The sequence below is a fragment of the Mus pahari genome, chromosome 2, assembly GCF_900095145.1.
Source record: "Mus pahari chromosome 2, PAHARI_EIJ_v1.1, whole genome shotgun sequence".
NCBI lineage: Eukaryota > Metazoa > Chordata > Mammalia > Rodentia > Muridae > Mus > Mus pahari.
In genome coordinates this window covers 44,430,147-44,442,118 of record NC_034591.1, presented here as the reverse complement: position 1 = coordinate 44,442,118, position 11,972 = coordinate 44,430,147, and the positions used below count along the sequence as shown (strand labels likewise).

Sequence of the window (11,972 nt, the reverse complement as noted above, 5' to 3'; positions counted from 1 at the left end):
GGGGGGGGGACGGTATAGGGGACTTTATTGGGATAGCATTTGAAATGTAAATGAAAATATCTAATAAAAAAATTGAAAAAGAAAATAGAAGAAATAAAAAATAATAATAATAAAATAAAAAGCTATCATGGACCTGTGACCAAGCAAACAATTTTCCTCCATGGTTTCTGCTCACAGTCTTGCTGGAGATTTTTGACTTCTCAGTGATGTGGACTGTGACCATGTGAAAGCCTAATAAACTTTTCCCTAAGTTTCTTTTAGTCATAGTGTTTGTCACAGAAATAAGGATGAAACTAGAACAAGTGTAGAAAAATGTGTGCCCTGCTGCTCCGTGAGAACAAAGATTGATGGAGAAAAAGATGTCAGCCCTTCTATACAGGTTAAGAGTAGTAGGCCCACCCCATTTCAGCAGTTCAGATTCACCAGAAAATTGCCTTGGCCAAAGATCTGGGCTAGTGATTTTATTAGCTAATTTTCTGTTACTGTGATAAAACAACATGACCAGAAGAACTTAAGGGAGAAATGGTTCATTTCATCTTTTGGTTCCAGAGGGATAAGAGCCTGCCATGCAAGAAGGCATGGCAGAGAGCAGCACGCATGGTGGCTGGAACAGGAAGCTGAGAGCTCACAGCCTTGACCACCTGTATGAAGCAGAGAGCAAACTAAAAGGACAGGGCTATAGACTCTGAAAGCCCATCAACAGTGCAAGGCTATACCACCTACACCTTCCTGAACAGGAAAACTAGGGGCCTTAAGTATTGAAGTATCTAAGCTGGGGGGAAAGGGAGGGGGGTTCACATTCAAACCACCACTCCAGGGATGCCCTTCCAGCAAAAGGCCTGTTAAAAAGAGACCTGGTCCTAGGGCTGCAGGAGTTATCTGTACAACAGGGAAGCTTATAATATACCAGTTACTTGGACACCCATCCTTGGTGGGGTCACCTCAGTTATCTCTAGGTAGAGAAGAGGAGACCAGATCACTCACCTCTTAGGGTGCTGACAAGCATACACAGAAGTAGGTGGCCCAGGCTTGAGTCTGGAGAAATCTAAGAGGAGAGTTGAGGTTATTGCCCTACTTATTGGCCACTAAACATAGCAAGAAGTAGCCATCCTTGAGTGGATTTGGTCATTAGACCAGAGTAGAGGAAGACAACCTTATTGAGTAAACTAGAAGAAGTGGTAGACAAGAGTTGTAGCACAACTTCCTGGTTTCTTGTTATTGAATCTGATTAAATTGTCTTGCTAGACAGACTTACTGCATATTTTTTTCAGTACCTCAAATACTAATACGTGTGTAGGGTTGGGATATTGCTGGGATCAACCCCAGGGTGTGTTAAGTGTTTTACCAACTTGTCCTACCTATCATTTTGCTTTTAACCTTTGTATAATTTGTGCCTTTAGGAGATGACAATCTGGTAGTAAGACCTAAGTGAGAACACATTGCAGAAGTGCAAAGAATAAACCTCTCCCAGTCTATAAAAGGGTATTGTTTCACATTTAGGAACATACATTTTGAGAGGAAGGGTCAGAACATGAGAGAGGACCCTGACCACTGATACAGTCTTTTCTATCTTAAGCCCCATAAGAATGGGGCTGCAACATACGATTCTTATTATGACTGGAAACTATTTCCCTTACCATTTTGCTCACACTCTATACTGGTCAGACATACGGACCTTCATTTTAATAAGGGTGTCTTAGGGTTTTATTGCTATGAAGAGACACCTTGACCCCAGCAGCTCTTATAAAGGAAAACATTTAGTTGGTGCTGGCTTAGAGTTTCAGAGGTTTAGTCCATTAATGTCGTGGCAGGAAGCATGGTGGCATGCAGGCAGACATGGTGCTGGAGAAGGAGCTGAGAGTTCTACATCTAGATCTGAAGGCAGCAGGAAGTGAACTGGCTTGAGTTTCTAAGACCTCAAAGCCTAACCCTAGTGATACAACTCCTCCAACAGGGCTGTATCTCCTAATAGGACCACTTCCTGTGGACACAAAGGGCTACCAGACTGATAGAAGGTTCATAGAAGGTTCATACAGACCTGAGGCTAGATGAGGAATGACTAAAATGGTTTGAGCTGAGGAAGAGATCACCTAGTAAGTAAACTTACTGAAGATGCATCATGGAGAAGTCAACATATTAATCGCCCCTCTCTAGTAAGAAGCATTCTGTAAATAAGGGAGACCTGCATGTTGGTAGTTCTGCTGTTACAGCAGCTATACCTGTCACAGAGCAGATACTCTATAGAAATGGAAAGCAGAGTAGAGACTACATTGTCTGTGGGTGAGAATTGCTGAGAAAACTGCTAAAGACTCAGTATTTTCTACATGAACTGCTAAATAGCAAAATACTCTTATTGCTGGAACATAAAGGTATTTTTGAGTTTTGAACCTCCAGTAGAAATCATACATTTTAAACAAATACTGTAAAATCACTTATTAACTATGTCCTATGATTCTTACACCAGTAGGGGAGAATCCCTTCCAACAAACATCTGTGGTTCCTGCCTGTCTTTATCTAGATGATTTTGGAATTGCTGGCTGTTGTTTCCCTACATGGGTGAGGTTACTTGGCATTAAGAGTTATTTCACGAAGTGTGATTTGAAAACTGGATTTAGTTGTTAATTTTCCCTAGATACAAAATTCTCCTTTTCTGATTGCGTCGTTTTCTGTTTTAAGCCAGTGTGAGTATATAGATGGAGGGACTCCCCTCAAGAAAAGGTATCACCACTAAATATAAATTTAACCAAATTCAGAAAGACTCTGTTACAGTACATACTGTTCTTTAGTGGAAATGGGCTGTGTGCTTGAAAACATGTATGAGGGGCTGACAGAAGCACTTTGACTCTTGCATCCAGCATTAATCAGATCTTCCAAACAGCCATCATATCTGCTTCCCACCTTGTCCCAAACTGCCCATGGGAGAAGCAGTAGTAGTTACCTCCACTACCCTCTTCCAGTCCTAACTTGAGGGTTTGCCATAATCCAACAAACTGCAAGAGGATGTTTCTACCCTTAGATCAGTCAGTTCCCAGATAAAAGACAGCATTGGAGCTGAGCAAGCTATCAACCCTCTATGGCTATTTTCTCTACTTCCCTTAAATTACCCTGAAATATGATTTGCCATGTTCCATCTGGGCTGTTTCTACTTCTGTTTGCCAGCCCTTGTGGCCATGTTTTCATGATTCACCTGTGGTGTCTTCTCTTTCCACTTCTCTTTTCCCCTCCTGGTCTTTGCCTCCGACCCCAAGCTTGGGAACCAAAACCCCACCTATCTCTCTTCTGCCCAGCTGTAGGCATCTTTATTCAACCAATAGTTTTAATAAACTAAGGAGCAAGGTCACTTGGTGTACCCAAGAATCTCCTAGTCCCTGGGGGCAACCAGTCCTTGGGGGGGACAGTATTTAGCATTACAACACATAGCAAAAGACCAAACCTCAACAGTGCCCCTCCTACCTGTGTCTAAGGTTACTCTCTAGGGGGAAACTACAGCAAGCCTTGGCATTCATTTGTAATTAATAGTGACTGTCATTGTGGGTACAGGTAATTGTAAAAATCTTCAAGGTGGTTTGCAGTTGGTTATGAATTTGCATTTTCAGCACCTCCTGAGACTTAAGTAAGGGTGTAACTTTTGAGTGATCTTTCTCTATATAACATACTGCTATCAGTGAGGGGTTTGTTTGTTTTTTGTCTATACAGTGTTTCTTTAGAAATGTCTTCTCCCCTCAAATCTGTTCTGATAATGGTAGTAAGGCCTAAAGTTTTTGTGATTTATTGCAAGTTGAAAATGCGTGTCTGTTACAATCAGAATAGAGAAAAAGCTAGAGCTATTTGTTAGAGGTGGTAGGTTCTCTAATATAAGCAGTCTTAGTGTCCCTGCCCTTTGCTGGGAACAAGCCACCTTTTATGACTTGAAACAGTACCAGTTGATTTCTCACCATTTGGCAAATGAACTCATTATTGGTGGCACCTAGTTTTTCTTTGATCCCAGGTTTTTAGATCAACTCTGCCTTCCAGGAAATCAGATCACAATATATACTTTCCAAACATTCATTTATTTACTTATGTACTTTCGGTCTAAAAAAATTTCATGGACAGTTCCAGAGTGAACAGAAAGAAGATGGGTGGGAGCATGCATGCCTGGTGAGGCGCCAGGAGCCAGTCTCCAATAAAGATTATCAAACTATGGCTGTTTATCTGTTTAAACTGAGTTAAACTGAGTTTGGTGTTCCGTTAGCAGTAGTGTTAAGTTTTCCCCTTCTATATTTCCTTCACTCCCCAGTCCCTCAGTGCCCCATAGTGCCCAAGCGCCTAACACCTCTGTCATTGTCCTCCCCCCCAATCCATCTGTTTTCATCTTTTAGGTTAAATAGTACTTTAGCAAATCCTTCCTTTTATATTTAGGTTTTTGAGTTTTTTCTTGCATAACCGCATTACCCCTCTTCTGTAACAGTTACAGTGTTCTTAGACTACATGTTCACAAGGATTAATTCTGTCCAGTTTATTTCTATTTTCAACTCCATTTGGAGTCCTGCCTTCTCCTATATGTAGTAGTTACCTAATAAACACTTGGTAAATCAATATTCTTCCATAGTACTTTCTGCATAGCTAATATGCAGTGGTCGAGTGGTTGAAGACCATTTTGTCATTGTGTCTGGTCCCAAGTTAATGGCTGGTTTCATCTGGCTCCATTTTCTTCTCTTGGGATTCTGTTCATCGGTTTTGCTTTTCTTCTTCCCACAGCAGCTTCAGATTTACTTTTGTTGCTGTTGTTTGTTTTTATGTTTAACTTTCCAGATTCTGTTTTGAGGTTGATGCTAAACAAAAAGTAGTGTTTATTTTTTAATTTTCTAAAGCTGTTAGGTTTTAGTAAATACATTGTTAGATGTCTTAGTATCTGGTGATTTCATTGTTTTTGGTTTTTATTTTTCTCTTCAGAAATATATCTGGGCAGCACTACATCAGAGGCCTGTAATCTCTACATTTTCACTAGTATACAAAATCTAGTGGTTTCCACCCCCCCCCCCGCCCCCCAGTGGTATTTGATGCTGTCTGTCTTTGTTGAAGTTTTCTTTGCTGAGGGTTCAAGTGGTTCTCAACCTTTCTAATGCTGTAACCCTTTAATACAATTTTTCATGTTGTGATGACCCCAACCATCATTGCTTATACATTATAATTATTTAATCAGATCCAACTTTTGATTATTTAGATTGTGTATGTTTAAAATCCCAGGATTCATGAAATGGAAGGGAACTGGTTGGGAAGAAAAGAATCATTTGGGAGTAGGGAGGACAAGAAAGGTTTATGGAAGGTACATATCAAAGTATATTTTGTGCCTTATAAAAATGTTATAGTGGAACCCACTATCATGTATAATATATGCTAACTGAAACTGGGAAATGACTCATGAAATAATTTACTTTAATACATTTTAAAAATAATTGTTTTCACCGGGTGGTGGTGGCACACACCTTTAATCCCAGCACTTGGGAGGCAGAAGCAGGCGGATTTCTGAGTTCGAGGCCAGCCTGGTCTACAAAGTGAGTTCCAGGACAGCCAGGGCTATACAGAGAAACCCTGTCTCGAAAAACCAAAAAAATAAAAATAAAAATAAATAAAAAAAAATAATTGTTTTCACAGCTAGTTCCTTGTATTTTGGTTTAGGAATGAGATTAGTGGTATAGAAGCTATAATTGTTATTTTCAGATTTGTTAGTGCTGTCTCTATATGTGAGTGCCACTTTAAGAGAAATAAGTAGCTACCTTTAAAATTTTAACATTAAAATTGTTTTATTGTTTTATAGAAGTCAGCTTTTCCTGATAGGATTGTCCCACCATTTAAATGTGTCCTCAAAATGCTGTGTAATTAAGGGGATGTGAGACTATAGAATCTGAAGTGCAGTCTATCTATGTGACTCGTTAGTGACTTTAGTGTTGTTTTTCTTGAGTGTAATGAGAGGTTAAAATGGCAGTAACAGTGATGACTACATGGGCTTGGTATTTGAAAGTGCCTATTTCTAGGTACAGTTTAAGAATCAATAAATTCGACTTTTCAATAGTTAATGGTATGGGTATTAAATTAGTTATAACTTCAAAAGGAAGTGACTTAAGATAATGAGTGTTCGTTGTGTTCCCTCTGTGGAAGCTAGTGCGGTTGGACTTAAGGGGGGGTGCAGTCTGGATGTCAGCGGGAGCTATGAGTGCTGTTTTGAAGGTAATGGCTGTTCACTTGGTATTTTGCAGACTATGTCTTCAGCAGTGGTGCAGTTATATGCAGCAGATCGGAACTGTATGTGGTCAAAGAAGTGCAGTGGTGTTGCTTGTCTCGTTAAGGACAATCCTCAGAGATCTTATTTTTTAAGAATATTTGACATTAAGGTAAGTTTTGTTTTGATTTCATTTTAACATTTTTGGTGGTTAAGTTGTCTGCCTTGGTTATAATTTAGTCTAGATGTTCTGATTGTGTGTGTTTAAATTGATATATTAGAAAAGTGAGGTTTGTTGTTGATACCTAAATAGAGATATTGGAACCAAGTTGGAGCCCAGATAAGAATATTGACATATTCTCTTATCTATGACTTTGTTTTCTGTCCTTTACTCATCTACTATCAGACAGTTTCTTTTTCCTTCTTAACATTTTTTTAATGTTCAGTGTGATACTCTATGCATTGCTCCTAAACATAAATCTTATCAGTGTTTCCTTTGAGTCAGGTCAGAAAAGAATATATAGAATATGAGTAAATATCTGTGACCTTGAGAAGTTTTGATTATGCTTGTCTAAAAGCTGAGTTTTTTGTTTTGTTGGTTTTAGGTTGTTTTGTGGTTTTTTTGTTTGTTTGTTTTTTGGCTTTGTGAGACAGGGTTTCTCTGTGTGGCCCTGACTGTCTTGGAACTCTCTTTATAGACCAGGCTGGCCTTGAATTTGCAGAAATCTGCTTGCCAATTCCTCCAGAGTTCTGGAATTAAAGGCGTGCACCACAATTTGGCTATGCTGGATTTCTTTCTTTCTTGACTCCTCCCTCCCTCCCTCCCTTCCTTCCTTCCTTCCTTCCTTCCTTCCTTCCTTCCTTCCTTCCTTCCTTCCTTCCTTCCTTCCTTCCTCTCCCCTTCTCCTCTGAATAAATGCCCCCTCCCTCCAGGTATCTCCTCACCCCTCACCCTGATACTTGAAGCAAGGTTATGCTAGGTTCTTTTTTTGTTTTTGTTTTTGTTTTGGCTTTTCGAGACAGGGTTTCTCTGTGTAGCCCTCTGGCTGTCCTGGAACTCACTTTGTAGACCAGGCTGGCCTCGAACTCAGAAATCCACCTGCCTCTGCCTCCCGAGTGCTGGGATTAAAGGCATGCACCACCACGCCCGGCTTATGCTAGGTTCTTTAAGGATAGGTTAACCATATCTTTTCAAGTGAAATGATCACACTTTCCTACAGACACAGTCTTAAAGGGAAAAAAAAATCCTGAAACAAACCATTAGTGTTACATAACTTTTATTATACATTGTTACTATAGTTGGTCTGTTTTATTACTGTTCTTACTATACTTCACGTATAAATTAAACTTTTGTAAATATGTACAGGGAAGGCTATACATACAGATGTCAGTGGAATGCCTTAGAATGTGTACCTCCACTGATCAAAGTAGACTGCACTGGTGATGTATTTTATCTTCTCCCCGTGTCATATAGAATAGTACTTTTTATGTAGGCCTTTTTGTCTTGGACTTTCCTTATAGCCTCTTATTCATTTTGCTCACTACAAGTTAGTCGTTTCAGGGGAACACAAATATTTTAGCTTTGTATATACTGTTACTTATAAATGATCATTTTGCTAAAGGAAAGTCTACTCTATGCCTATAAAAATATCTTTCTGTAGCTAAGCCTCCATAGTTAGTATTTAAATGTGGCAATAAGTATAATACGACAAAAAGTAAATACGTAAATAAAATCTGACCTTGAGCCTGGACACTACTACTGTGTGATAGTTCTCTGGATCCCAGCTTGCTTACCTGTTATAAAGCATTGCATTGTGTTAAAATTTAAGTTATGGTACTTTAGTTAATGCTTCTTAAAATCTGTGAGTCCCAGGACACGGCTGAGAGATGTGGCATGTGCCCATCACCAACACTGACTGACTCAACAGACAGTCATTAGGAAAGAAAGAGTGTGTGTATAGTTTGAAAGAGAACCTTCAAGTAGCTTTGTATTTCTTATCAACAAAAGATGCACTCTTTGAAAACAGAATAACTATGCAACTGCACTAAAAAAAAAAGAAATGCCCACTGTAGCTGTCATAAATACATTTATAGCAGGTTTTATTTTTTTTCTTTCTGTCTTTTTTTTGGTTTTTCGAGACAGGGTTTCTCTGTGTAGCCCTGGCTGTCCCGGAACTCACTTTGTAGACCAGGCTGGCCTCGAACTCAGAAATCCACCTGCCTCTGCCTCCCGGGTGCTGGGATTAAAGGCGTGCGCCACCATGCCCGGCTTTCTTTCTGTCTTTTAATAAGTTAAACTTTATCCACTTATTAGAGTTTATCAAAGAACTTCCAAGAAGATTTAATCTTCATTATTTAGGGACTGTTCATTTACAAAGAAGGACACCATGTCACACTCATAGTTGTGGGCTGCATGCTCTTCTTTTTCCAGTGATGCACATGCATTGCCTGCTGCCTTCTGTGGTTTCTTCTCCTTGGCCTCAAGTGGGGCAGAACTTGCAGCCTCTAAACTCAGCACCTCTCCTCAAGAAGCAGCAATCGATGTGTATACACGATCAAAGCGCCTAAGTGCAAGCCAGCCTGAACTGTTGATTTTTCATATTTTAAATTTGTGATGTAGTTGGAGTTTGGGAGTTTACATTTTTTTCACTATTTAATTCTGGTTGGAGATCACCATTGCTTACTAATTAAATTAACCACCTTTGGCATGAAGAATTGATATATTTCTTACACTGTGTCTGTAGATATGGTAGTTTGTGGATCTCTTATCTCTTGTTTAATTTTGGTGTGTTTTAATCACCTGTCTTGCTGCTCCATAATTGATAGTATTTGTACTAGTGTTTCCTTAGGCCATTCTGCAGAAGTCTAGAATTCAAAGATTATTATTGAAGAGCTCAGAGAAGGTGTATTTGATTATTCTGCATCTGTAAATCGAGGAAAAGAGAATCGGGTATTACTGTAATGTTTGGTAGAACATAGCCTAAAACTTAGCTAATGGAGCTACACAGTGGAGCATCTCACTTGCTTAGGGTAATATTGGTAATCTAGTGAGCCTAGTTATACACTCAGCTAAGTGGTGTACTTGGAAATGCTTGCCCTATTGAATGAAACCACTTACAAACAGATTACTTTATTGTGTATGTGTATGACAAATACATGTTTCTAAAAGTCTTTGTTAAACAGTTCCTTTAAAGAGTTGTCTGCTTTTAGTCCAAGAAGATTTTTTTAGTAGATTTTAACTTTTCTTCTTTTCTAGGATGGGAAATTACTGTGGGAACAAGAGCTATACAATAACTTTGTATATAATAGTCCTAGAGGATATTTTCATACCTTTGCTGGAGATGTAAGTCCTGATTTCTTTTTGTTTTGATAATTTTTATATTGTCTGCTGTCTTAATTACTTTTCTATTGCTGTGAAGAAATACCATGGACAAGGCAACTTCTAGAGGAAAGGGTTTATTTGGAGCTTACAGTTTCACGGGGTGACTACATGACCATCGTGTCAGTAATCACAGCTATGGGCAGGGGGCTCAGGAGCAGTAGTTGAGAGCTTACATCCTATCCACAGGCATGAGGCAAAAAGAGCTAACTGAGAATGGTTCCTGTTTTTGATACCTCAGAGCCCACCCACAATGTCCCCAACACTTGAGCTAAGCCACACTTCATTAGTCCTTCCCAACTTGGGGTCAGACATTTAAAGCAGTGAGCTTATGGGTGCCATTTTCATTCAGACCTCCACAGTTGCCTTGTTGTCATAAAGTTCTGTTGAAATCAAACTTAATTTGTTTCCTCTGAAGACAAAGTATTTAGTGGTTAAGTTTCTGCCAAGTAAGGAGCCTTCCCTGATAGTCTTTTCTGAGCTTTTGCCTAAAAGTTACCTAAAATGTAACTTTCCTCCTTTAGAAGTGGACTTCTGTGAATTGTCATTATCTTTGTTATCTAAAGCTAATAAGTCCATGCACTTTGTTTGTTCTTTTTGATGGAAATACTTCAGACTTGTCAAGTAGCTCTTAATTTTGCCAATGAAGAAGAAGCAAAAAAGTTCCGAAAAGCAGTTACAGACCTATTGGGCCGGCGACAAAGGAAATCTGGTAAATACCTCCTTGCTTTTTCTTTTTCATTCTATACATAACATGACTCAGACTGCCAAGGACCAGCCAAGGACCTGAGAGAAAGAAGGGGTGTCTGAGAGTGGTGAAAAGAAAGATTCAAAGTCAAGTCCTGGGCCCAAGCTGGCGGCCTAGGTTGTGCTGAAGATGGCTTCTGTTGCTTTCTGAATCTCATGCAGGCCAAAAGCCCAGGTTTTTATTTATGTGCCAATTCAGTTACTTATTCCAAGTTTCCTTTTGATTATCCTATGAATCAGTATCCTATGACCCCTCCAGCCCTTCGATTCTTAGGAGACAGCAAGCATACATATTTTTCTTAACATTGCAGAAGAATTCAGAGATAGACCTGTCCTGAAATTACCATTTCCAACATGACTGAGCCTAACCTTACTCTCTCCCAGGCTGACCTTGAACTTAGGAATCTGCCTGCATTTGTGTCTTTGTATGTTTCTGACAAGCTGTCTCATAGCATACATAGCCTTTGTTCCTTTTGATTCATGAAGCCTCTCATAATTCATATTGCAAATTTATTTTTTGCATAGTTGAGAAATTACATATTTTCAAACTTGTGCATTAGAATTCTTTCCCATGGCCTTACGGACTGTCCTGAAGGTCCCAGCCTGTGCCGTTTTGCTGAGATCAGCCACACCCTCAACTCCTGGACTCACGCTGTTTCTAACCATCATGCAGTCATTAATGTTAACAGGAAGGACGGCATTCCTCTGAGGAAAAGAGTCCTCCACTGCTAGTACTGGTTCCAGAAAATCTGTACGGGATTACACAAACAAGCCTTAAGCCCACAGCAGCCATCAACACTCGTGGGGACTCACACCTGGGCTCTTTCCCAGGGGCAGAAGCCGCCTCACTCTGTCCCCAAGGCCACACTGAGTTTGGCATGTTACTGTATAGACTGTGGAAATCTGGCTTTATTGCCCATATGCATACAGTAAATGGCTAGTGTTTGTTGTGACACAGTTAAAGTATTACAGCAAAGTTCATATAGCCTGGGATATTTATTGTCTAGCTTTCTCTACAACAAAGTTCCACGGTACCTGCCTCAAAGAAATATTTTTATTTTGCTAAACTTTTTTTGCAAATAAAATTCTATGTTCACCGACTCTTAAATTTAAATTATTATTATGTGTTTTAAAAAGTTTAAGTATTCTTTTGGATTGTAAATGAATACTTTTTATTGCAGTTATAGTCTTTTATATTATTACAAGAAAAAAATTAATAATTATTAATATTGCCAAATACCCAGTGTTCAAATCCCAATGTATTTACAATTGTTTTTTAAAACTTTTTATTGTTGTGAATTTCACATCATGTACCCCAATCCCACACATCTCCCTGCCTATCCGTATCTACTCTCTACCCTAGCAGCCTTCCCCCAGATAAAAACAAAGACTAAAAATAAAATGAACCAAAACAAAACAAAATCTCGCCACAGAAACTGCAGCATGTCGCACAGATACCCTTTGGCCCCACAGCTTGGCTTGGGAATGTTGATTGCAGTGAGTCATTGGTCTGCTTGGAGACCTCTGACTTCTGCTGTGCTCTGAATACTAGATCCTCACTGGGACTCCTCCTTCTCTTCCCCTCTCTCTCAGTCTCTCAATGTTCTCTCCCTCTCCCTCTCCCTCTCCCTCTCCCTCCCCCTC

General features: G+C 39.5%; 1 protein-coding gene across 1 annotated transcript in view; it reads left to right on the top strand.

Moving 5' to 3' along the window:
• The window catches only part of Wasl (WASP like actin nucleation promoting factor), a 53,435-nt gene that overhangs the window by 23,057 nt on the left and 18,406 nt on the right, over window positions 1-11,972 (top strand). The window contains exons 2-4 of the mRNA XM_021190669.2: window positions 6,240-6,374; window positions 9,459-9,545; window positions 10,197-10,293. Coding sequence (XP_021046328.1) covers window positions 6,240-6,374; window positions 9,459-9,545; window positions 10,197-10,293 — 319 coding nt within the window. The remainder of the gene's footprint in view (window positions 1-6,239; window positions 6,375-9,458; window positions 9,546-10,196; window positions 10,294-11,972) is intronic.